The following is a 24,779-nucleotide window of genomic DNA, read 5'->3' on the forward strand; positions in this document are numbered from 1 at the left end:
GGCGGGTCTTGACAACACCAGGGACTACGACGTAGAGGGCGTTCTGCCTCTCCATTGGTTGCAGTATTTGCCGTTGCTCTGGCAACCACTGTTTCCTGCCAGACGCGTCGCCGCTCCGCCAGGCCCTGCCTCCTCGTAGCCCCGCCCCAGGACCACGAGGCTCGGCTCAGTTGTACAAACCGTACTCGCCCTTTAAGTGGCGGGACTTCTTGTCGACGTCTTCCGCGGCCGCCGGAAGGGGAAGTTTCGCCTCTGAACGTTGCCTCGCTCGTCCGAATTCGGTGGCGCCACGTCCGCCGGTCTCCGCCTTCTGTACCGCAGCTTGGACTGCTTCCATCGCGACGACTTCTACTCCGCAGCCGGCCGCGTCGGGAGGGGGCCAGGGCTGGGTGTCGGGTGGGGCTGTGCGCATCCTGGCCACCTAGGAAGCGAAGATGTCGGACATCGGGGACTGGTTCAGGAGCATTCCGGCCATCACGCGCTATTGGTTCGCCGCCACCGTCGCGGTGCCTTTGGTCGGCAAACTCGGTCTCATCAGTCCGGCCTACTTCTTCCTCTGGCCCGAAGCCTTCCTCTACCGCTTCCAGGTACTGACCGCCCGCGGAGGGAGTGGAGACTACAGGCCCCAGGTGGCTCCGCGGCGGCGGCGTGTAGACCGGAGTGTGGCGGGAGCGCTGTGCCTGGTGGGATTTGTAGTGTGGTGTCTCCAGCCCTGTAGGGTGGGGTCCTGTAGTCCCGGGCCGGTGGTGGCGAAGGGGTCTGTTGTAGGCGTGGGAGTAGGGTCGGGGGACAGACTGATTTTAAGGGAGCGCTTCCCCCCATTGCACTCAGGGACGGAGGCAGTGGGAAGGTAAGTCTGTGAGAGTTGTCAATCTACTGGAAGCCTGTAATCAGCTGCCAGGGTGGAGTAGGGGCTCTCTGACCTCTCTCTGACACCACGTGGGTGACTTGTAGATGTCAACTCGCCCAACGTCCAGTTTGGGTTCTTTTCATATTAATAGATTTTATTCTCTGTAGAGGTCAGAGGTCAGAGGTGCAAAGAGTAAATTTAGTTAACTGCTTTCCCCTCAGGCCCTGACTGAGTATCTGGCATGTAGTAGTTACATGTATGAAAGAGTGAAGAAATGGAAGACCTTATTGTTGATAATTTCTTAAGTCAGATAATGTTCATTTCCTGGAGGTTACCTCTATTCCTTGGGTTCTGTGGTTTAAATGTGGCTTAATGTCAGTTAGTAAGATCTGACACTAATTTCAACACATTTTTTTTGCCTGTGGATAACACTCCCTGTCTTTCCTTCTACCTGGATATTTCTTATCTGCCTGACTTTTAAATGTTGTGATGTGCTCCAGGGATAACTTCTCTACATTCTCTGTCCCTTGCTATGGGTGATCTTACATAGCTTTATGATGTTAAATACTTTCTATAAATGAAGACCCTCTAATACAAGTATGAATATTCTCAGTCCAGATCTGTCTCGTGATTTCCACATTTGTACATTTTACTGTCTATTTGAAATTGCCACTTGGATGCTCAATAGTTATCCCCTTATCCTAACTCCCTTTGCCCTAAAAGCAAATAGCCATTTTTTTTTTATTAAAAAGTTTATTTTTACATCATTTTTCACATTTTTTTTTCATCTCAATTGTAATCCCCATGGGTTTCCCATGCAAATAGCCATTTTTAAAAATACATTTCAAGCTAATAGTAGTGGATTCATCCTTGACTTCTCTTTTTCTCACACTCCTCAGTCTATCAGCAGATTCTGTTTACTGTACTTCAGATGTATAACCAAAATATAATCTCATTTCATTTTCCTTTAGTTATGTTCATTTCAGTCTTTTCTCTAGACAGCTAGCATTACCTTTTAAGACATAAATCAGGTACTGTCAGTCCTCTGTCCAGAACCTTCCAATGCCTTCTCAGTTTGATGAGAAAAATACAAATCCTTTCAGCAGTCTGCAAGACCCTGACTTTGCCCTGTTTTCCTCCTTTTCCAGCTTGCATATTAGGTTCCACAGTGGAAATCCTCACTGTCCCTTCAGCAACTAACTTGATCTTGCATTAGGGCCTTGGCACGTGCTATTCTCTGCCCAAGGAGGGTAACCATGATTACCCTCTTACCTCCTTCAAGTCTCTGCCCAAATATCTTTTTGGCAAGACCGTATCTGATTGCTCTACAAAAAATAACGCCCTTCCTTTATTCTTGCTCCATATTCCCCTCTGGTAACGTGAGTTTGCTTCCCTTCAGAAAATAAGGCTCCATGAAAGCCAGCTCTTGGTCTCATTGATCATTGTTTTTGACACCTGCATTAGTGTCTGGCACACAGCATTTGGTTGAATGCAAGGAAGTGACTGGACAATTTCCAGTGCTGGGTACTGGGTGCTAGTAGTGAGCAGGACAGTGATAACCCAAATTTCTATGAAGGAAATAATGGAGTGACTCCAGGGGTGTATGTACCTCTGGAAGCGTGTTACAAAAGCCTCAGAAAAGGTTTTTGAGCTGAAATCTGAGTATGAGGAACCCGCTTGAAGGAAGATCTGGCCTGGGAACAAATTCTTCAAAGAAGGACTAGTAAGTGAAAAGCTTAGAGGAAGGAGTTAGAATCAATGCTGGGTTGCTAGTAGAGGTCAGCTGTAGAGATGAGAATTGCTAGGTGATTGGCATGAAGCTTGAAGACCAGGCTGAATGAGCTTATGTGTGGCGGGGGGAGGTTGAGGGCTAGGGGACGTGTGGTGCGCTTGCTGCGTAGCTCATCTTACCACAGAAGCCAGGTCAGTTTAGGAGGCAAGAGAGTGGTGTGGACCAGGGTGACTGAAGATAGAAGTAGATAGATTTTGGGAGTTAGGGTGGGCAAGATTGCACCTGAATGGAGAGGAAAGGGGATTGGCTGAAGGTAGAGGGACCCAAAGATGTCACTGTTGCAGGAGCTCCTGAGCGGATGGCAGAGGCCTTTATTGAGATTAGGAATTTATAGAGAGGCTTGTTTGGGAGCTGGGAGAGAGTTCTGCTTTGACCATGTGAAGTCTAGAGGTGACTTTTAGGCAATAAAGAAGTGAATAAGCACTTGGACACAAGACTGGGGTTTGGTCTGGAGCCTGAATCACGCACTGTGTTTTATTTATTTGGCAGATATGCAGGGACGGGTGTCGTGTCCTTTGTACCCAGTGTCTATGGGGTAATACAGAGCAATGGAACAAGGAACGAATCAAAACTCTGCTCTCTTGCAGTTTATGGTCGGATTAGTCAAATAAGAAAACCTTTGTGATAGAGTACCGGTGTATAAAAAAACAGCATGGCAATAGTAAAGCAGTGAAGTGCTTAGAAAGTCGCCATTCATGATAGACTTCCTTGTGCTGGTTCTTGTGGGCTTCTTACCCCCAAGCTGAGGAGAACTGTGGGCAAGAGGCAGGTTGTGTCACAGTTGGCTGCTGTGGAAGACAGGTGTCTCTGCTTTCTGCTCCTCTGGCTCCTTCCCACTTTGGGCAAGAACATCTCTCAGAACCACCTGGACTTTTGCAAAAGGAGCATTTGGAGGAAAGTCTGCAGATGAGGGCTGCTGTGTGCGGCATGTGGTGCGCTTGCTGCGAAGGCTCATCTTACCCACAGAGGCCAGGGCTTGGCTGCTTAAGAAATTGGATGTGATTGATGTAGAATTGTGCACTCACACTGGAAGTGGCACAAGTTCCTTTTCCTTCTCCTGTATATTTTCCCTCTGAGTGGCGTGCTGTTTTGGAATCCCAAAGTTTAAAACGTAACTTCTCTGTTTGGCCAGGTGGAGAGGCCCAGGGCGCCGTATGGGTCACACCGAATAGCCACCGGTCAGATACCCCACAGGTGAAGTGCCTTCAGGCTGGGCCCTGATTAGCTAGAACTTTGCCTTCCCCTCGTGGTTTCTGAGATGAGATCCCTGCCACGACTGCACCCGCTACTTCATGTCTTGGGGTGAGATAGTGCCAGTACTGTGCTTTTCCATGTTTTCCCACTCAGATTCTTCAGTCACCCTGAGGTCAGTGTTCTGCCAGTTTGTAGACAGCTGCAGTGCTGGTTTCACTTTTGGTGAGTTGAAGATCGCTTGTTTAACTCTTTTGCATAATACCTACCAGAATACCTAGGTATAACAACATCTCTTAAGGTGACTTCTTTGAAATTAGTTGTGGCATATTATTTTTCTTTTTCTGTTAAAATAGAAAGATTTCTAGTGATTGAGTCATAGTCTCCAGGCCTGGCTTAGTCTCTTCCTAGCTGTGGCCTCTTAGGCAAGTTAACTTTCTGAACCTCACTTTCTTTACCAAAAATTGGGGATAAATTTAACACCCACATAAACTCTATTCTAAGCATTAATTAGTTCTGTTCTAATTCCACTGATGATGACATCTGCCATCCATTTAGTACAGTGTTTTGGAGGGGGAAAAACAGAAGTTACACTGAGTGAGTATGAGACTGTAAGACACAGCCTAATAGAAACACAAAGGCAAGACACAAAAATGAGTATTTTCAAATTAAGGAATCACTGCTTCATGCCTCTGTTATATAAAACTCACAGAATACAATGATAAATTATTAAAAATGGTGTCTCTTTTAATTTCTTAGCCAATAATAATCCTCACCGTGTGGCCTGTTCTCCTTGGGCACTAATATTTCAGTTATAATTTGTAACTGAAATTGAAATATCATTGCTGCAGTGTTACCTGTTTTTTGTCTTAAAGAGCATCCTGACCTGAAATGGGGAGATGTCAACTCTCAATTTCTCTGGTTCTTTCCAGGAGTAATAAGAAATGACACTGGTCAAATTTGTGATTGGGCCTGATGCTAGATTGTTGCTGTTATCACTCTGGAGGCAGAGTGTAGAAATAGCCTTAAGGTTTGGTGTTCCACAGTCGTGGCTGGGTGTGGCTGGGTGTGGCTGGGTGTCGGGTTAGTGACTAGGGTTATGTGCAGCTTTAAATCCTCTCCTTAGTCTCCTGTCCACAGCGGGAGGTTCTGCTGTAGTCTGTAGCTAAGGTCACCGGTGAGATCAGAGTTCATTTTCTAACTTTTTATTGAGTTACTGTGTACAAGCAGGAAAAGATATGTATTAAATAATACACAAGGTGTGTTTACAGCATGTTGAATTTTCAGAAACTGAGCATTTGTACACAACCAGCACCCAGCTCAAGAAACAGAGCATTCATTGTTCCCCCAAACCTTCCTGCTGCTCTCCTTTCTGGTTCTGTCCCCTCCCCAGGTAACTCGTTTCTTGACTGTTCATGCCATAGATATTTTCACCATATATGAAAACACATAGAGGTTTTGAAGTTTTTTGTAATTGAGATCACACCCTTTGTGTTCGTTTGTGTGTTGTTGCATGTGGCTTAGATGGCTCAGCCCTGTGCTGTCTCGGGGTGAAGGACCAGGTCTCTGGGCAGCTTCCACTTGGGGCCCTCATGAAGAGCACTGCTGTGGTCACGTGCCATGTCTTTGTGAACACTGGGGCGCATTTCTGCTGTGTGACCCTAGGGGTAGACTGATGGCTTTGAATAGCTCTTGTCAGTTCCTCAGCTGAGCTTGAATACCTTTCATTTGTTTTTCTTGCCTACCTGGTGTGTCCAAAATGAAGGGCCACACTTCGCTAATAATCGTGTGGCATGTCCTTGCACCACTGTCTTCCTTGCCTGGCCATCAGAGAAGGTCGACAAGATTTCTTGACTCCACATCAGCTACTCCTTACTGTTTGAGAAAAATCTGATTTTGATACGCTAAAAGCCTAAGCTGACTCTGGGTGGCAACTATAGCTACTTCAGTAGCAGATTGTTTGGGAGATTTTAGTTAGTTCAAGCGTGGCTGCAACCTACTTTCTCAACAGAAGTTGTTGGACTAGTGACTAAAGATCAATGTCCTGTGTTTTTTAGAGATTTTAGATGCTAGTGAACATGAGGGTCTCTGGCCCTGGTAGGTGAGAAACTCTGGGCGGCTTACCCAGACTCTAATGAGGACCCAGCTCTCCTCATAAAATAGCTGGGGTGATGCTGGTGCCAGCCTCGGGATTGCCGGGTTAAAATGCCATGTTCCTCCCCGTGGCCTTCTGCCTACAGGTCTCTGGCTCTTTGTCCTGCGCTGGCTGTCTCTTAGGGGATCAGTGAAGGTGTCCTAGAATTGAAATGGAACCTCCACCTCTCCCAGCCCGGGGAAATGAAGCCAGTTCCTTATCTTAAATATTCACCATCAGCTGAAGGAAAGGAGGGGATTTGATTGGGTACCTTCAGTGGGGTTTTCAGAAATAGAATCCATTGCTTCCTTCTGAAGAGATGAGCTGTCTCCTGGTATTTTCACATTATAATTTTAAAGTAATACAAAAATAATATTAAGTCTTTTAGATCAATGAGAGCAAATATACCTCAAGGGTAAGCTTAATGAACGAGGAAAGGAGTGAGGTATTTTGACAGACACTGATTTCCAAAGAACAGGTGCACAGTGGCTAAAAATAGTGTCGTGTTGTCTGTGTTAGTCAGAAAAAAACGGCGGTTTCTTTTCCAAATTCAGGTCTTGACTAACTTAGAGAAAAACATAGGAGTAGTTTAAAGTTTAAAGTTGTAAAAACCAGGTCAGCATGAGTCTTAAAAAATTGTATTAATCATATACCTACATGTAATTTTTTTGTTTTTTTACAAAGCACCGCTTTAATTTCACCTTCACACCAGTTTACAAAGTCTGCTAGATAAGGCAGGCGTCATAGAACAAACTATCAGGTAGAGGAAGAAACAGATTCAGACACAGACTTGGCCAAGGCCAAGGGCTGTCTGGCTTCTGGCTTTAACCTCCCAGTGCCTCTCACAAGCAGGGGAGTGCCTCAGCGCATTCAGCCTTCTCCAAGTGTAGTGGTACTGAGAATTTTAACTAATTATAATTATGTTTAATAATGATGCTCCTTCTGAGAGGCATTGTGAAAATAGGAGTTGAGTAGCATAAACCCTGGAGTCAGGCTGTCTGGGACAGAATTCTAACTTTGCCACCTACAACTGTGACTTCACCTCTTCTCATCCTGTTTCCTTGTCTATAAAATCTACCTCCTGAGTCAGTGCTTGTAAACGAGCAAAAGAGCACACTGTTGTATGTTTTTCGCCATTATCCAAAGTAGGGCAAGTGCTATTGATAGTGTATCATTCCCCTTGCACCTAGGAGCCAGAGCTCAGGGATTAGTGGTCACTTGGAAGCTCAGACTTAGATCCACATCTTTTCAAATCATTTCCAGTGCTCTCTCCGTAAGACTGTCCTGTTTCTGCGGTCAAGTTGTAAATAAACCAAAATTAATTTTAACCTCTTGTTTTTCTCCCTTAATACAAGGTTGTTGGAAAGTTGCTTTTCTGGACAGGTGATGTGCATTTTCCTCTAGGGGAGTTAAGCACCGAGGATCACATTCCTATATTTGCAGAATGCAACTTGCCCCTTTTGTGTGTGGTCAGCCCTGTCACACCACCCAGTATCCCCATTCCAACCACATCCTGGTGGTTAGCAATTCGCTGATTGTCCTTACTGTGCACTTGTAGTTCTTTGGGAGTTTTTATTTATTTGTCCAAAATCAAGATTCCCATTCTTTGTGCCTACTCTTTGCTTTTTGGCACAACTTTCCCCACTGTTGAAACTTCCTAGACACCTAGCTCGCAAGCCCAAGGCCAGCATTACACTGGCCTTTCCAAAAGCCTGGGAATGCACCTACCTCAGCCTCTGTTAACACTGCTCTGGAGGCATCTTAGCCAGTGAGTTAGACAAGAACGGAATGCAACACACGCTTTGATGTACAGGTAGAGCTATATACTTAGAACTTAGCCCAAGAGGCTCCGTTTTCTAATATTACAAACAATAGTACAACTCAGCTTTGTTGGTTAGATACAAGAAAAGGTAGAACGCAGTAGCTCCATTAAAAAAAAAATCATTGAAGCTCTAGAAGACTTCTTGATGGGAATTCTATCACTGTCATATTGATAGAATAATGATGTTGGTTTTCTATAATGTAGAAAAAAAACTGAGACTAGTCAAGAAAGTCGTGAGAAATATACACAAAAAGTGGGAAGTGGGTTAATTATGTCACTTTTCCAGATATGAAAACATACCATTAAATTGGAAGTTAAAATAGCTTGGTAGGGCCCTCCCTGGTGGTGCAGTGGGTTAAAGCACAACACTAAGCTAAAGCCACTTCCGCATGAGGTCAATCCCCGCCTGCCCCGGCGGTGACCACATGGTGTGGCAGACCTCTCCTGACCCACCCGTTGCCCCCCTCAGCAATGTACTTCGTCGATCTGCCTGTTCTGCTCCCCACTCTGTCTCTGGTGAATCCTCTCACCGCCCCTGTGCCTCTGGCCTGTACCCCGGTTCTGTATGCACAAATAAATAAATCTTATATATATATATATATATAAAAGCTTAGTAGTGGTATAAGAATACACTTTACTGGACAGAATAGTGTAAAAGTGAACCTTAATATAAAATAATAAATATGTGGTAAAAGTAGCCTTTCAGATCAATGGGGAAACGCTGGCTTATTCTGCAAGAAAAACTGTGAGAGACCATCTGGGAAAATAAGCTGTGTCTTTCCCTCGTTCTTTAAGATGGATTGTAAACAGTGTAAAAGAGCACCGTCCTGAAGTATAATGCATGATGGGTACTTTGCCTACACTAAATGAAATTTTTTATGTATTAAGTATGACAGAAAGTCTCTTTAAGCATAATTTTAATGACAGCCCCCAAGATATTTGTTACAACGTTAAAAGGTAAAATTTCTATATAAAGAAAGGCAAATCCAGCAATTAAGAAAGGAATGCTTACATTTTCAAAATGTGATTGATGAATAGAAAGTACACTAGGTGGTGAGGGTGAGAACACAGATTGATCTGCCTTTTGGGAGGAAGTAAAAATTGGTCACATATTTTGTTGGTATTTAGAGTATCTGCCAAAATTGAATGCACACCCCTGAGGAGAGTCTAGAATGCCCATTGTGGCATTGTAACAGTTCAGATGAGGTCTGGCGAGCCACAGGCAGGGCACAATGAAGCCAATGAAGCCAATAAAGCTATCTTGTCGGGAGTAGAAAAAGGACTCGATCAGTGCAGCGCAGATGTAGGGCAGGATGAAAGGGGAGCGGGTCACAGTACTTCACACTATTATTTCTGGAAATCTGTACACGAAATGGATGCATTGTTGCTGGAAAGGGAACTGGGGACAGATTCTGGAGTGAGACTTGCTTCTCTAATCTTAGACTCTTCTGGAGGTTGGTTCTTTTGGTTGGGGGGAAGGTAGTGTTTTAAGTCAGGTTTCCTTATTTCCTGCAGAGCACGATGATTTGAGCAAGAAATTGTTATTTTACTTCTAGCTTTGGAATATATTTTTTGACAAGGTTTGTCACTACACTATACTCTTTCCCTAAATCCAAGAAAATAACTGAAAAGCTCATACCAATTATAATCACACCAGTTTGCAAGTCAGTAATCATGACTGCACCGCTGGAAATTGCTCTTTGGTTTTGACAGTTCTCAGCATCTGTCTGCTCTCAGGAAGGACTAACTATCTACTTCTACATATATATATTTTTCAATTTGTTTTGAACTAGTGATTGCTTATTTGATGATGTCACTTTATACCATTGATTTGCAAGTTGGAATGATTATAACTGAAGAAAAGATTTCTTACGTGAATACAATTTTCTTCTTAAATTGTATTCCTGGTATCCCTTGGTATTCCTTATGTCCCTTTGGTAACTTGTCATTCAGAATTATTTGCAAAGGTTAATTTCTTTAGTTAAAAAAAAATCACAGGCTTAAAGAAACTAACACTTGTGTTTATTTTGTTCTGGACAGATTTGGAGGCCAATCACTGCCACCTTTTTTTTCCCTGTGGGTCCAGGAACTGGATTTCTTTATTTGGTCAATTTATATTTCTTGTATCAGTATTCTACACGACTCGAAACAGGTATGTTATCTATAGTTGTTTTAAGTATTGTTTCTATCTAGTGTAGTAATCCTGTGTTTACTTATCAGCGGAACTCTGAGTGCAGGTAATACATATAAGGAAGTGGCATACAAAGTAAATGCTCAGTAGCAGTAACTGTGTTTCGCTGTTCCAGACTCAGATAATCAATACGAAGCCCTCACAGCCTCATCATGAGATGTAAGCAGCAGTGACCTCATTTTGTAGGTGAAAAAATGATAAGATTGGAGGTTCACACATCTTACCCATGCCTCTGGTGGCCAAGCTGTTCTTGTCACCTAGTTTGACATCTTGTTCATTTCTGTCACACAGCAGCCCTTGATGCTCAGTGCACAGTTGGGCTGACGTGTATGTATCTGCTAGGATGGTGCTGAAAATACTCTTTGGCCAAAAACCTGAACTTACTCTCTGTAATGGAAACACTCAACTTTAAAATACATAGCTGGGATTTAATACTAGGATAGTTTATCAAGTGTGACCCAGCTATCCGATATTAAGGACAGGGCTCTTTGTAAAAATATTTTCTTAAAGATTTCTTACTGAACTGTTACTTCCAACACTACCTTACGGAGTTTTGAGTTGCTTATACTGAGATGTGATAAATCAATACTGCTGTGTCAAGATGGGAGTATAATTGTGTTATACCTAAATGATATTGAAAAGCTGCTTGGCTGACTTCAGAGACTGTATAAATCTGCTAGTGGGTAGCTTAGGCTAGAGCATTCTGAACTTTTAGCTCTAAGTCAGTTTGAGGATTGTGAATCAGTCTTATAACTGCAGGGGAACAGAAGAATGGGCATTTGGTGTCAAATGTAATTTTCCTTCAATTTAAGGAAATGTATTGCCTTAAATATATTCCAGAATATATGATTTTCATGCACTTTCTTCCCAGCTGGACCTTATTATGGTGCTGATTTGCTTGCCATCTGTCCCTCTGATAGAATTGGAAGGTCAGGTGGAGCATTTTTTTAGATTAGTAATAAGTGCTCCATTGAGGATGGATATCCTGGCACAAGTTTTAAAATTTCTGTTATGAAAAATTTTCAGATACAAACTTACCCTCTAAATTATATACTGTGCTGTAAATAAACATTACCTCTGTAAAAAAATGATGCCATAAAACAAAGTAGGGAGAAAGGTTAATGAACTTTTTTTTTTTTCTTTGAGAAAATTAACCGGGCAGAAAATTCACCTTTGTAGTCATTTTTAAGTGTACAGTTTAGTGGTCTTTAGCATATTACCACATTATGCAACCATCACCCAACAACTTGTTGCAGATAACATCATCGTCCCCCCAAAATCCACGCAGCCACTCTCCATCCTTCCTCCCACTCCCTGGCAACCACTAACCTACTCTCCGTGTGACTGCATTTTCCTCTTTGGGACGTTTTATATAGCTTTTAATGCTGGCTTCTTTCAGTTAGCAGATGCTTTGGGGTTCATCAATATGAGCCCCTTTTTAACACCATCACTCCCCTTGACCAGTTACCCTATAGCTCGTCTTATTTTTTCTGTGTTTATGCCAATTGTCTCATTTTTGAGGTCTCTCTATAATGACATCTCATTATTTGAAGCATAATCTGTAACCATTTTATCATTTACCTCTAAATATAAGGCCTTACCAACGAATCATAGCGATGTGCTTCTGTTACAATTCCATGACCACATTTCACTTGTACATTGTCTTGTTGTTGGTGACTTAAGGTCCTCGGACCTGTTGAGTCATCCCACTAGCTGGCTGCCCAGTTAGCACAGCTGACTCGGAAGACTCTTGACCTGAATGACACTTACGAGCACCACGTGGGCTCATCAGGCCCACACGTAACCGCTCTGGCTTGCTGTCATTCTCAGAAGTTGCTCCTCATTCTTTACCATCCTGTCACAGAGCATTTTGATTTGTGATGCTGAGAGGCATTTTTAAAGACATTTTCACTGGCGTTTAACTTATCTCCCATCCATGTTTACTCTTCTTAGTATACAATTCAGTGGCTATTGGCGGAGGTGTGTAATCTTTCCCATGTCAGTTTTAGAGCACTTCAACAATACAGAAAAGAAACACTTTGTCCCCTTGTTCCCACTGGCCGCCACCCGCCTTTCTGCTCAGCTCCTGGGCAACCCACAAATCTGCTTTCTGCCTCTTTACTAGATTTGCCTGAACTGGGCATTTCTGATAAACAGGATCATACAGTATGTGGGCTCCTGTGACTGGTTTCTTTTCTTTTTTTAATACTTTTTTTAAAAAAAGATTTATTTATTTATGTATACATAACTGGGGTACGGGCCAGAGGTGCAGGGGGTGGTGAGAGGATTCACCAGAGACAGAGTGGGGAGCAGAACAGGCAGATCGACGAAGTACACTGCTGAGGGGAGCAGCGGGCGAGTCAGGAGAGGTCTGCCTGCCATGTGGATCACCTTCGAGGCTGGTGGGAAATCGAACTTATGCTGAAGTGGCTTTAGCTTCTAAGTGCTGTGCTTTAGCCTGCTGTGCCACCAGGGAGGGCCGTGACTGGTTTCTTAGTGTTGGGTTTTAATGTTTTCTACCTCACATGCATTAGCACTTCATTCTTTTTCATTGCTTTATAAGATTCTGTTCTGTGTATTTTTCACATTTTGTTTACCCATTCTTTAGTGGATGAGCATTTGACTTTTTTCAGTTTTGGGCTGTTATAAATAATGATGCTGTGAACATTTATGTGGAGAGAGACTTAGATCTTTTTCAGTGTGGCCCTCTTGTTTCATAGACAGGAAACAGTGATCTGCAAATATGGTGATTTTTCCTAAAAGTCTCAGTGCTTTTGGGGACAGCGAGCAAGGACTGGACCCCAGATTTACTGATTCCCAGTCTTCTCTCCACCATCCAGCCTCAAGATTACATTTTGCAAAATATTTGCCACCTGCATGTTCTCCTGCCCGGCTAAGTGGCGATATTGGCTTATTTGTAGTTTCCAGTTGAAACCAAAAGACCACAGTTTGTGGCCAGTTAATTTGCAAAGTCCTAGTTTCGAGTGGGCCAAATAATACAGTATATGCAGTATAGCAGTTTATGTGATTATATCTTGGTCCTCAAGCAAAAGAATCCTTAGACGTCACAAAGCCAAAATACATGCAGAAAAGCTCCACTATTACTTAAATTCCAAAGTTTTGTTAGAATTTCTGCCTTCTAGTGCCTGTGAAATGCTATGATACTGTGGCTAGCATGTGCCTTTGAGCTGGTAGGGAAGAAATTAGGGCAAAGGAAGGATTTTTGCTGGAGACCCATTTTTCTTTCAGATAGATTTTCTTCGCAAATGGGTTAAGAATTTCTTTTTTATAGACTGTCACATAATGGGATGGGATGTGGAGAGGAGGGAGGTGGCTGAGCTAGAATGATCTCAGTCATTTCTCTCTTCTCTTCCTATTTTCTCATCTTTCAGCTGAAAGCATGAGGACTCGGCCTCAGAAAGGCGCGCTGGGAGGGTGTTGATTGTTGTGCCAGAATGAGACTGCCTGGCGTACAGTGTAGTGACTGGATCTCCTAGCCAGTGATTAGACATCACTTTCTAACCACCATGACCTTGATCAGGCACTTTATTAACCTGTCTGCACAAGGGGGTGTATGTGGGCTCTTCACCTTACAGGGGCCTTGGGAAGACTTGGCTGTCATTATGCTCCCCACCCTCCCCACATTCTTTCCCCTGTGGAGCATCAGCTGGAAGATGGACACTCAGTCTTCTCAGGAGGCCCAGTGCTTACAAGTGGTAGCGTGTGTTTACCACCATCACCACCACTAGTCTCAACTGCCACCACTTCCCGAAGAGTCTGCTGGAGGAGAAGCGACAGTAGCTTCCTCCCTGGTCACAGCCAGTGGTCTAGTGAGGGAGAAAGGATCAATGGGTCCCCACATTGTGTTGCAAGGTCCAGAGGAGGCTCACCAGGGAGAGGCCTAGGGAGGAGGGGCCTCAGGGGCAGGTCTCAGTAGTGGTGGGCTCGACTGTCTTCCCTCTGGGCCATGCTAGCTGTTGGCTGTCAGAGCCTGTTACTGGTGCTTGGTTGGGAGAGCGCCGGTTAACCTTCCTTGGTGACTAGAGAACCTGGCTTTCAATATTTAAAAAAAAGTGTCCTCTTAATTGAGTGACTTAAAAACATTCCCGTTTTGTCTTTCTAATTTTTGGAAGTGTTTCTCTGCATAGAAGTTATTTTGCTCTGAAATTCTGAACCATGACATTTGGCTTGTTTTTGTTTCCAGGAGCTTTTGATGGGAGGCCAGCAGACTATTTATTCATGCTCCTCTTTAACTGGATTTGCATCGTGGTATCCTTCAGCCTGTTTTTTGGGCCGGAAATAAGCCAATTTTTTTTTTCCCCCTTGGTTTGGGGAAAGAGAATTTTGGACAAGATTTCAGACACCAGCATTTACACTTTTATATTAGTTAATAATTAAGAATAACCAACGTTGGTTTGAAAAGCTGTAGCAGCTCCTGCAGCCCCTGAGTGTGACATTCACTTGGCATTGTCTTTTGGGACTTTTCTACACTTGGTAGAATTTTATCCCCGTTCCCTGGTCGCGTTTCTCGTGCTCTGTCTCCTTGTGTGTGAGAGCTTGTTGATGGCAGCACACGGAGATGCAGCGCCACGAGACAGCTTTTGAAATCTGTGGCCTTAACAGTAATGCGCAACCAGCATCCTTCTCTGACTCCATTGCTGTCCTTGTCTTAGGGACTTGAGTGTTAGTTCAGTCCCTGTAAGTCCCCAGGGACTGGGAAAGGACACAGCCCATCTCTGCTGTGTGCCCAGCACCCTTGCCCCTTCCACCTGGACCTTTACAGATGGCAGGAGCTGTGGAGGGGATGTGAGGGCTCATGCCCTGTGCAGTGCTGGTGGGCCGGATCTCTTGGGGGCTTAGTGTGAAACTTGACCAAGAACCAGGAAATGTGGCCTTTTGGATGTCCTTTTCCCTCTTCCAGGGAAGAAGAAAACTCTCTTTGGGCTTGAGCCATGCTGTGGAGCCTGAATGTCTCTGAGGGCAAGGGGACTCCCTTTCCTACCCAAGAGGCTAGTCAGGGATGGTGCTGGGGCCCGAGCTGAGTCGGGGCGAAGCCGTGGGCTCCCACCACGTCCTTGTCATCGTGTGGTTTGGTAGAACATTCACCATGAAGATTATTAGACATTTCTACGTTCTGGGATGCTTTAAACAACCTGAACTACGAAAAACTGTTTTCCTTCAGAACCCAACTTTGCTAGGTGCAGAATGCTTTGTTTGTATCTGATCTTTAACTTTACAAACCAAGATTACTGGCCTAGCCATGGATATGCAGGTACGTGTCCTTTGAGACTCTCTATTTGCCTTTTTTTTTTTGGTCTCAGATTTACTGTTAATGGCTGTTGATGGAAGTTTACATGGTATTGACTGTGTGGCTAGTTGTGTGATATTTTTAGTTTTTAAAAGCATCAAAACTTATTTATTGTTACTTTTAATGAAGTACCATTGTTTTGCATTCTTTCTAGTATTTTGACAGTGTGGTTCCCCGGCAGGTGCTGTAACCGTAGCTCTCCCACACCGAAGCCTCTCAGTGCTCCACCGCTGTCCACTGTCATTCTCCCCCACCACCATCTGCCCCTCCTCCCTTCACTCACACAGTTAATGTGGGATTTTTAAATGATGGCATCCAGCCATTTTATCCTGAAGCTCTTGTATGACTTACCAAAAGCGTCAGTGTTCCTCCTCGTTTCTGACTTGTGATGTTTGAATATTGAGAATAATCATTAGCCAGTATTTTCCAGGCATGTATTTGGAGTTGCATACAAAAACTGAGATTATACAGTAAGTAGAAACACTGTTAACTCTTTCCAAGTAACAGAGCTTGGCCCTAATGCATCTGAATCCATGTGAAATCACGACATTGCTTTATTACAGGGCTTTGTAGCACATGCTGTGTGGCCACTCAAACACAAAGCTTCATTCGTTATAATGAGTTGAAGTTTTGCCTTTTGAGGACTTGTGGGGGGAGAGGTGGCACTCAGCAGGCTGTGGGGGTCCCTGGGGCCTGGTCTTCACATGTTGATTTCTTTTGCAGCTGCTGATGATTCCTCTGATCATGTCAGTGCTTTATGTCTGGGCCCAACTGAACAGAGACATGATTGTATCATTTTGGTTTGGGACAAGATTTAAGGTACTTTAACCTAGCTGGAAAAAATGTGCTTTTTGCTTGCCTTTTCAGAAATCCCCTTTCTTCTGCCCAAAGGTGTACTTTCCGACTCGTCCAGAAGAGGTCACTGCAGAGCAGTGGACCAGAGGCGAACTCCCTCGCCCTTCCCTTAGCCCACACAGTCCTTTTTGGCAGTTAGTCCTCGCTCCCTGGGCACCTCCGGCCCCTCACACCTGTGTTGCCGGCGGAGCTCCCGTGTGTATGTGCGATAGAGAGAGGGAAGGGAAGATAATTGTGTGGAACCGTTTTAAAATCTGTTCTCAACTCTTCTCTGTCACCCTCTTTGTACTTCGGCTTTCACAGATTATGTTTTGTTCCTCAACTCATCCCTTTGTGTCCTTCTCTCACAGTTGCCCTGCTGAAACATCTTTTTTATTTTCTTTCTCATGTAAACCCTACCTGTTCTTACTCTGAGCTGGTATTGCGCTGTTTTCCTGAGTCTCCTGCCTGGACTTTGCCTTGCCTTTGGGGTTCTGTGCCCCGACAGTCCTGACCGCGTTCTGTCCTCAGCGGTTCATGTGTCACCTTCTTACTAGCTGGTGACGCGTCCGCAGCTCCCTTCGCTTGGGTTGTGCTGTCTTGAATCTGGCAAGGGACTCAGCTGCCGAGTGTATTTGTTTTTTTTTTGGAGGAATATTAGTTAAGGTAACAGTGTGTAATGAGTAACTTTGTGAAATATGTAAATGGAGAAACTGAAAAGATGGGGGTATTTTTAGTTGCTTGGTAAGCCCTTTGCTAGTTGGAGTCTCACTGATTCTATCATGGGCTGTTTCTGTCAGCATCCATCAGACACCCATGTACTTTTGGAGCTATTTGTTGATGTTAATTCAGTGGGGATGCATTGCCTCAGAACTAGGGGCCAAGTATTCTGGGTCTGCAGTTACTACTATATGAAACTGTCTTAGGTTTAGGTAAGAAGTTTTAGTGCGATAGGAATGACGTGAGATTCAGCTGAGACATTTTTGCAGTGCCTTTCCAAAGGATTTCTAGAAAGCCCATGCCAGTCCATCCTTACCCATGCCAGTACCCCCATAGTGTCTCCTTTTTAGGTCTGGTTGTTCATGTTTGTGTGTTTTTTCCTCCTAGGCCTGTTACTTACCCTGGGTAATTCTTGGATTCAACTATATCATCGGCGGCTCGTAAGTGATACTAGATTTACTCAATTGGAAACAACTTCTTGGAAGTTGTCTGTTATTTATCTTCCTTCTTTGATTATATGGGTTGGCTTTAAGCACTTTAGCTTTGAGTGATTGTTATTTTGTTAGCTTGGTGTCTGACTCCTCTAAGAACTTTGCATAAAACCATTATGTCTTTTATTCTTATGGCATTTCCAGAATGCCTTGAAAACTGGTCTCCAGTCCCAGAAATGCAGACCCTCAGGGGGGAAGTAGTTTTGTAGGTAGTTCAAAGTACAGAAATTTTGGACAAACTGAGTCAAATTTTTGGTCTGGAATTATAACCGTGACCTAGGGAAACCTTTAATGCACCCAGTCTGAATTTTAAAAGGAGTATTCAAGGCGCAGCTACGCTGAGCTCCCATTTCTTTTACTACAAAGTATTTTTAACGTTTCAAAAGATTTGAATGCTAGTTTTTTAAGATTGATTTATTTGTGCATACAGAACTGGGGTACAGGCAAGAGGCTCAGGGGCGATGAGAGGCTTCACTGGAGACAGAGTGGGGAGCAGAACAGGCAGATCAATGAATTACACTGCCGAGGGGAGCAGCGGGCGGGTCAGGAGAGGTCTGCCGCGCCATGTGGTCACTTCCGGGGCAGGCGGGAATCGAACTCATGTGGAAGTTGCTTTAGCTTCTTAGGGCTGTGTTTTAATCCGCTGCGCCACCAGGGAGGGACTGAATGTTAGTTTTTGGTATAGCTGGTATAGTTGCTCTGTGTCTTCCTCGTTACTACTCTGCACCGCTAGGGAGAAATGAGTGAGTGAGCAAACAGATGCTGCAGTACCTAGCAAGTTTAAGCTTGGTAAAGCCTCCTTGCTGCCCCGACGGGCAGTGTCAGGGAGTAGCTGCAGATGCAGATTTGTCACCGCTAGGGATTGTGCTGTGTAGAGACGAAGGTCATGAATCGGTAACAGATTTATCAGTGTCTAAGTGACCTGTGGGTGAGGCCGTGGGAAAACTGAAGAAAGTCGATGTTTGTTTTAGGATGACAAGGTGAAGGCTAGCCTACTCAGTGGTCTTTGTGGTGTCTACACTCCGAGGTACAGAGGTGAGGGAGAGCTGCTGGCTGGCTGCAGGAAGGGTGAACAGGCATTTATTGTTCCTCTTTGCCTGACTCCCATGCTGCTCTCTTGCTGGCCCTCATACTGCTAGTGGTTTGCAGAGATAGGGTTCATGACTGAAAGTGTTCAAAAGCTTCCTTTGCAACTTTGTCAGCGCTTGAGGTAGAAAGTACCAAAAGCAATATTTTGAGTTGGGCTGGAGCTTAATAGGGTTGTCAGAGGGGCTTCTGGCCTTGAAGAGCACAGGCCTCATTGTCCAGAGGACAGATTTTCCTGCTCAGGGTTTACCTGCCACTCAAATTACCACTGGGTAGATGGTGCAGAGTCCCGACTGCCAGGACCAGCCACAGGCTGCCAGAAGGGCCTCTTCCCTGTCTTGTTAGGACCTGCTGCATTTCATGTGCGCCTGACTGTCTTTAATGTGGTTCTTTGTTCACAGGGTAATCAATGAGCTCATCGGAAATCTTGTTGGACATCTTTATTTCTTCCTGATGTTCAGATACCCAATGGACTTGGGAGGAAGAAATTTTCTATCCACACCTCAGTTTTTGTAAGTGTATTTTCCCTTGTTTAACAACAAGAGCTTGGTGCGGAATGGGTGGGGCTTACCTGTCTGCTAGAGAAATGGCAGCCGAGACTTGTGAGTGCCCAGGGCTAGGATAACTGTGTGCTCTTGGAGCGTCAGTGTACCATAGCCTGCAAAGGGTTGGGGGCAGGTTAACTCACTGGTTCGCAGTTTTAAACATTTTGAGATTACGGAACAGAATATTACAGAAGAGAACGTTTCCAGAACTTCTCAGAGTTAAAATGAGACATTGAGGTTTGTATATAGTCTCAGTCTCTGGGAATACCTCCTTGTTCTGCTTTTAGGGTTTACTGAAGGGAGGAGGTGGTGGATCCAGCTTTGGCTTTGAGGCAGAACTTGGGTGGGAATCCTGTTCCCCTCATTTACCAGTCTTGGGAAAGTGACAATAAAATCTCTGAACCTCAGTTGGCCAGTCTGTCAGCTGAAGCAGTCCTGTGCTACGGGGCCACCCTGGGATGGGCACCAACACTGAATACCAGCCCTGAGCCTTGTGCCCAGAGTTGGGGCTGTGCTCCCTCTGGGGTGCAGCCTGCCCTCTGGTTATGCCGTCCCCTGTTGGGATGTGAAAGGAGAGCTTGATCAAAGCTTCAGAAAAGAGCAGCGAGCCCTTCACAGCGTCAATTTAATGTTCAGTTTGTCATTTTTCCATGAGGTCACTGGGGGCAGTGAAGCATGAATAAGCCCCTGCCCCGACAAAACAAGGTTGGGGGCAGGTCTTATTTTTACTCTGATCAGGAGTAGGATTTTTTTTTTTTTTTACATTTTTTAAAGTTGGAATAACTGGCTTTCAACAGAGAGGCTTCACATGCACAGCCCTCTAAATCAGCGTCTGTCTATGTGCACTGCATTCGCTTCTTGGAAGACTTTCATTGTAAAATATAACACTCAGAGAAATACAGTTCTGTTAGTGAATTTTTTTCCCCTAAAGGGTGGAGGGGGTGGGGGTGGAAGAAGCGGGTTTCTCAGCAGAGACTCACGTCACCGTCAGGCTAAAACAACAAGTGACCAGTCTGCTTGGTAATCACAGAAGGGCAGTAACAGCAGGCTGGGTGTTTGCTCTGGTTTAGCAAGTCCGATGGCAGATATGTCAATTAAAAAAAAAAGAACTTGGTGCCTTGGGGGACAGCCAACAGTTATTTTCCACTAAGTGACTGTTTTCTCACTTAAGGGGTCTCCACATGTCGGGGTCGCCCGCCCACGTGGGCAGCCCAGAGAGGAGATCTGGCCGCTGGGCCCCGCCCGCTGGAGCCTGCCTGCCTCTTGTGCTTTCTCTGTTAGTGGAAACCCTTCTGTTAAATTTTGCATAAAGATCAGATGACAAATGTAGCTCCTTGCAAAAGCAGTAACTGCTTTGAAATTATCATAAATTTTTGTTGATTATGTATAATTGGGTGTCTTTTTATACTAATTACTTGCATTTAATTTCACTCTTCGCTTAAACTGTAGAGATCACTTCCATATTGTCTTAGAGTGGGAAGGGAAGCCTCTTTTAGGTGTTCTATTTTATTGCATCCTTCAGAGGAATATTACTGTACCAGAATGTCATGGATGTTGAGCAGCTGGCACTGGAACACATTTTTATGTAAAATGGTCCTTGTTAAAAGAAGATGTGAGTTATAAGTGCTAAGATGTCTCACTGCCCTGCATTTCATAAGAAAAGTACAGAGATCCTCTCCCCTGCTTAGTTATCTTTCTGACCTAAAGCAAGGAGTTCTGTATCTTTTGGGGGTGGGGACATGAAGGTATGAGGGACACTGTCAATACGGGAGGGCTCTGGTCAGTGACTGCTGTTGCTGGGGCCACTCCGGGGTCCCGGTGCAGCACGAGGTCTCGGTGCATGAGAAGTGCAGGGTGCGGAGCCTGGAGCCAGCCACCTGGGTGAGCCCTGATCATCATTTTCAAAGAACTTCCCTCGATCATGCCTCAGTGTCCTCCTGTCAGGCACAAGTCCTCAAAGCAGTGCTGATCTCCTGGGCACTGCTGGGTGCACTGACACACCACTGTCTAAATCCACAGGTGAGTGTAGACAGGAGCGCCTGGTGTCACGGCACCCCTTTGAGATGGGCTGTGGTCAGCAGGCTTTTGCTGTAGGCAGGTCACCCCTCCTGGTTTGCTTTTGGTACCGTGAGGGATTTCAACAGGGGTATCAGCTGGACGAGTTCTCGTGTGGAACATAAGACACAAAGTAAAGAACAAACAAAACCAAAATACCCTGTAAAATCTGACTGCAGAACCAAGGACACCAGACAGGGAGGGTGGAAGTAGGGGCCAGAGGCTGGGAATGGGCGCAGTGGGGTGGTCTGTGTGGAGGGTCACAGGAGCTCTGGTGGTGGTATGGTAGCATCCAGACGGAGAGGTGTGAGCCTGTGCCCCTAAATGTGCCAATGCTACTGCAGTAAACATAACTGAAAAGTGAGCATTTCTCAGACGGCGATGTCGGCCTTCACAGCATCGCAGACACGAGGGAGTGTGAGTAGAGGAGGTTTCTGCACATCTCGGTTTTACTGAGAGCAGAGCAGGGAATCAGTGAGAATGCGGACCCGGACTTAAGTTTCCTCACCTGTTCTGTGAATCTCATGAAGTCTATAAGATGAGAAACTAACTAACCTTCTGGGCCTCCGCCTTCCCACCCTCCATGAGCTGGAGAGAGCGCAGTTGGAGGGCAGGTCATGAAGAACCCGGGGAGCGCACCCCCAACTCGTGGCCCTACCTGCCTTCTCCATGCTCCCTTGCGGGACACCTGGGAACCCACGGCGTCATGGAGATGCTCATCGTCAGGGCACGGGCTGAGGACTTCTCCTTTGAAAATGGAATAAGTTTGAACCCTTTGCTGCAGTTCTATCTGTGTGTAGATAACCTCGATTTGCGATGTCAGTGGTTCTTCTTGTGGTTGGTCTTGGGGCTGTCGTACTTTGGTTTCCATGCTGTTCTGCGTGAATTACTTTCAAAATCAAGAAGAGATTTTTTTTTTTAGAGTGCGGATTTACCTAATAATTTAGTAAATTTAGTAAACAGAAAAAGTAACGGCCTTCTGTGGTCAGGGCATTGAACACATGCCAAAGAACGTTTGTTTGGTTAGCATTCTTTCCCAGCCCAAGAGCTAGGTTTAGATGAGGCGTTGTCTCCAGCCTCCTGCCGGCTGACACAGTTCCGCTGACTGACAGTGCACCGTGACAGGTGCCTAGGACACCAGGACAGGATCTGTGCCTGGCTGGGATGACCCTGTGAAGGTGACTCTTGTCTTCTCTTCCTGTGCGCGCTTTGCTCCAGGTACCGCTGGCTGCCCAGCAGGAGAGGAGGGGTGTCGGGATTTGGTGTGCCCCCAGCGAGCATGAGGCGAGCTGCTGATCAGAACGGTGGAGGTGGGAGACACAACTGGGGACAAGGCTTCCGGCTTGGGGACCAGTGAAGGCGCGGCCCCTGGCCTGCCCGCCCACCACTCCGTCCAGACGAAGTTTCCTCCCAGTGCTTTGGTGCACTTAACCGCTGAGTTCTAGCTAACGCTGTTGGACCTGACCCACGCTGAATGTAATCTTTCAGTACAAGACAAAATTTTTTAAATCCTGAAGAAAAATATACGTGTTCCTCAAGTTTGATGATTCTCATTCAAGTCCTTACTGCTATGAAGAACAAATGTCAACTGTGCAAATTTCAGAACTGACTATATTTTGTGGTGTTGTCTCTTCCTTTTCCGTCTTGAATTATGGGTTTTGGCAGGTCCCTGTCTGCTGGCACCACGCTGGGCATTGGGGTTGAGTCACCAAACCCTTGTCGAAGGCATTCTTACCTCTTTCTTGCACACATGTCTCCCTCCTCCTTTTCCCAGCCCCCAAATTTGCAACTAGAGGAGGTTGCCCTTGAAATGATTCTGCCTTTGACAAGCTCTCTTATTTATTGACTTTTTGCCAAGGCTTGTTCACAAAGAAATTTGCTCACACTATTTTTTCCCCCTCTGGTGGCAGAACTGTGACAATAGGGGAGAAGACTGAAGCAGTGGACGAAGCGCTCTCTCAGCTTGTGGAATTGCTGTGACCTGACGTCAGTTGCAACCATTTGCCACCTCTTCAGATATTTTTGTAAAAAACCACCTCTGAGTCAGGTGGGATGGGTGCAGATGGGTAGTAGTGAGGCATGAGGGTGGTTATAAGCAGTTTTTTCCCCAAAGTTTAGTGATCAGAACTGTAGAGGAGCTGCATCTTGGACAGGGATTAGACCATGGCTGGTATAATCCCTTTGCGTTTCTTAATATAGGGCATACTAGCTTCGTGCGGACCCAGAGTAGCTGGATCGTGTTATCTGGAAAGTTCCATTTGCCACAGCCTGTGCTGCTGTCTTTGAGAGGCACCGGAACACTGATCCCATTTCATTCTCATCTTGGATATGTTTATTGAGTAGAGTGGAGAACTTTGTACCCTATTTAAATTGTCATTTTTTGGCCCCATCCCCCTCTTCAACGCCCACATGCTTCAATGAATTCTGAGGAAGATGCAGTTTCTCTATCTGTAGATCATTTTGTAAGAGCTGACATGAGTGCATCGAAGTAAATCACATAACTTTAGGGTGAATGTCTTTGGAATCATTTGTGTTTGAGGATCTTTATTATTTTGAGTCGTGAATGTACATCAGACCAGCTTGAATGCCCACAGCCCCTTTTTCATGTGTGGGCTTTTTCCATCAGAGTGAGGCTTGTCTCCAAATAAAAAGTTTTTGAAGGCTACAGTGTTTCACACAGTTTCTTATTTTATGTTTTTCTTCTGAAAGCAGATTGCTAGGAGCACTGTTGAGTGCCTGCCATCTTTGAGTCAGCTAAAAAGATCTGGAACATTCTGACCAGCTTCTTTTCAGGAAACATTGTGCTCCAGCAGTCTGACTGCTCTGGCCCCTTCCCTCAAACAGTAACATGCCTCATATCAGGAAGGAAGGGTCTGGGGGCAGCTCTCCCACATTGAATATTTTAAAAAATACTTATTCAATACATACAGAACTGGGGTACCGGCCAGAGGTGCAGGGGCGGTGAAAGGATTCACCAGAGACACAGCGCGAAACAGGCAGATCAACGAAGTACACTGCTGAGGGGAGCAGCGGGTGAGACAGGAGAGGTCTGCTGCGCCATGTGGGTCACCTCCAGGGCCGGCGATTGAACTTTCACCAAAGTGGCTGTGGCCAGCTTGCAGTGCTGTGCCCTAACCCATTGTGCCACTGGGGAGGGCCCATGTTGGATTTCTGTGGTGGGGAGAATCTAAACCTTGTTGTAGGTTCTGCTGCTGACTTGTAAAATTTTAGAAGGTGTCATTCTTGTGGCCTCATCATCCAGGAGTGGAAACTCATGGAATGTGTAAGAAGAATTCTCATGGTAAGGAGCGAGTGTCTTGTGCTCTCTTTGCAACTCAGCTGTCTGGGGCAGTAGTTCTTTCTAAAGGTGACAAGTACTTAGAATCCCTCAGTTCAAGGCATAGTGTTCACTAAATCCTTTTACACCTGATTAGGAAACTGATAGGTTTTTAAGTATTATCTTAAAGATTACCTGTCTTTCTGGAACAATTTTCGCTAAGTAAGCTGTTTGAGATTTGACTTGGCAAGAACACTACAAGGAATATCTCTTTGTGAATGAAAAAGTCACCCTTCCTTTGTATGGAGACATTCCCTTTTTGTTCATCTTCTTACCGATAAATTGTGACTTGTTTTTGGTTTGTCTTAAGTTTTCACACCCTTACTCTGCTGCCTCTTAGTAGAAGTAGAAGTAGGCAGCTGTTGGTGGGCATTTAGGAGTGTCCAGTATCTGTTGCTGTTCCAGCAACACAGCAAGCCTTTT

General features: G+C 45.1%; 1 protein-coding gene across 1 annotated transcript; it reads left to right on the forward strand.

The window, feature by feature from the left end:
* Window positions 1-216: 216 nt before the first annotated feature.
* DERL1 (derlin 1) lies at window positions 217-22,628 on the forward strand. The gene is made up of 8 exons (XM_004679609.2): window positions 217-587; window positions 9,830-9,941; window positions 14,185-14,249; window positions 15,226-15,252; window positions 16,012-16,107; window positions 17,230-17,282; window positions 18,821-18,931; window positions 22,238-22,628. The coding sequence occupies exons 1-8, from the start codon at window positions 435-437 to the stop codon at window positions 22,374-22,376; spliced, it is 756 nt and encodes a 251-aa protein (XP_004679666.1). The 5' UTR covers window positions 217-434; the 3' UTR covers window positions 22,377-22,628.
* The last annotated feature ends 2,151 nt before the right edge of the window (window positions 22,629-24,779 follow it).

Source organism: Condylura cristata, unplaced genomic scaffold, assembly GCF_000260355.1.
Source record: "Condylura cristata isolate star-nosed mole 26May11 unplaced genomic scaffold, ConCri1.0 scaffold00009, whole genome shotgun sequence".
Classification (NCBI taxonomy): domain Eukaryota; kingdom Metazoa; phylum Chordata; class Mammalia; order Eulipotyphla; family Talpidae; genus Condylura; species Condylura cristata.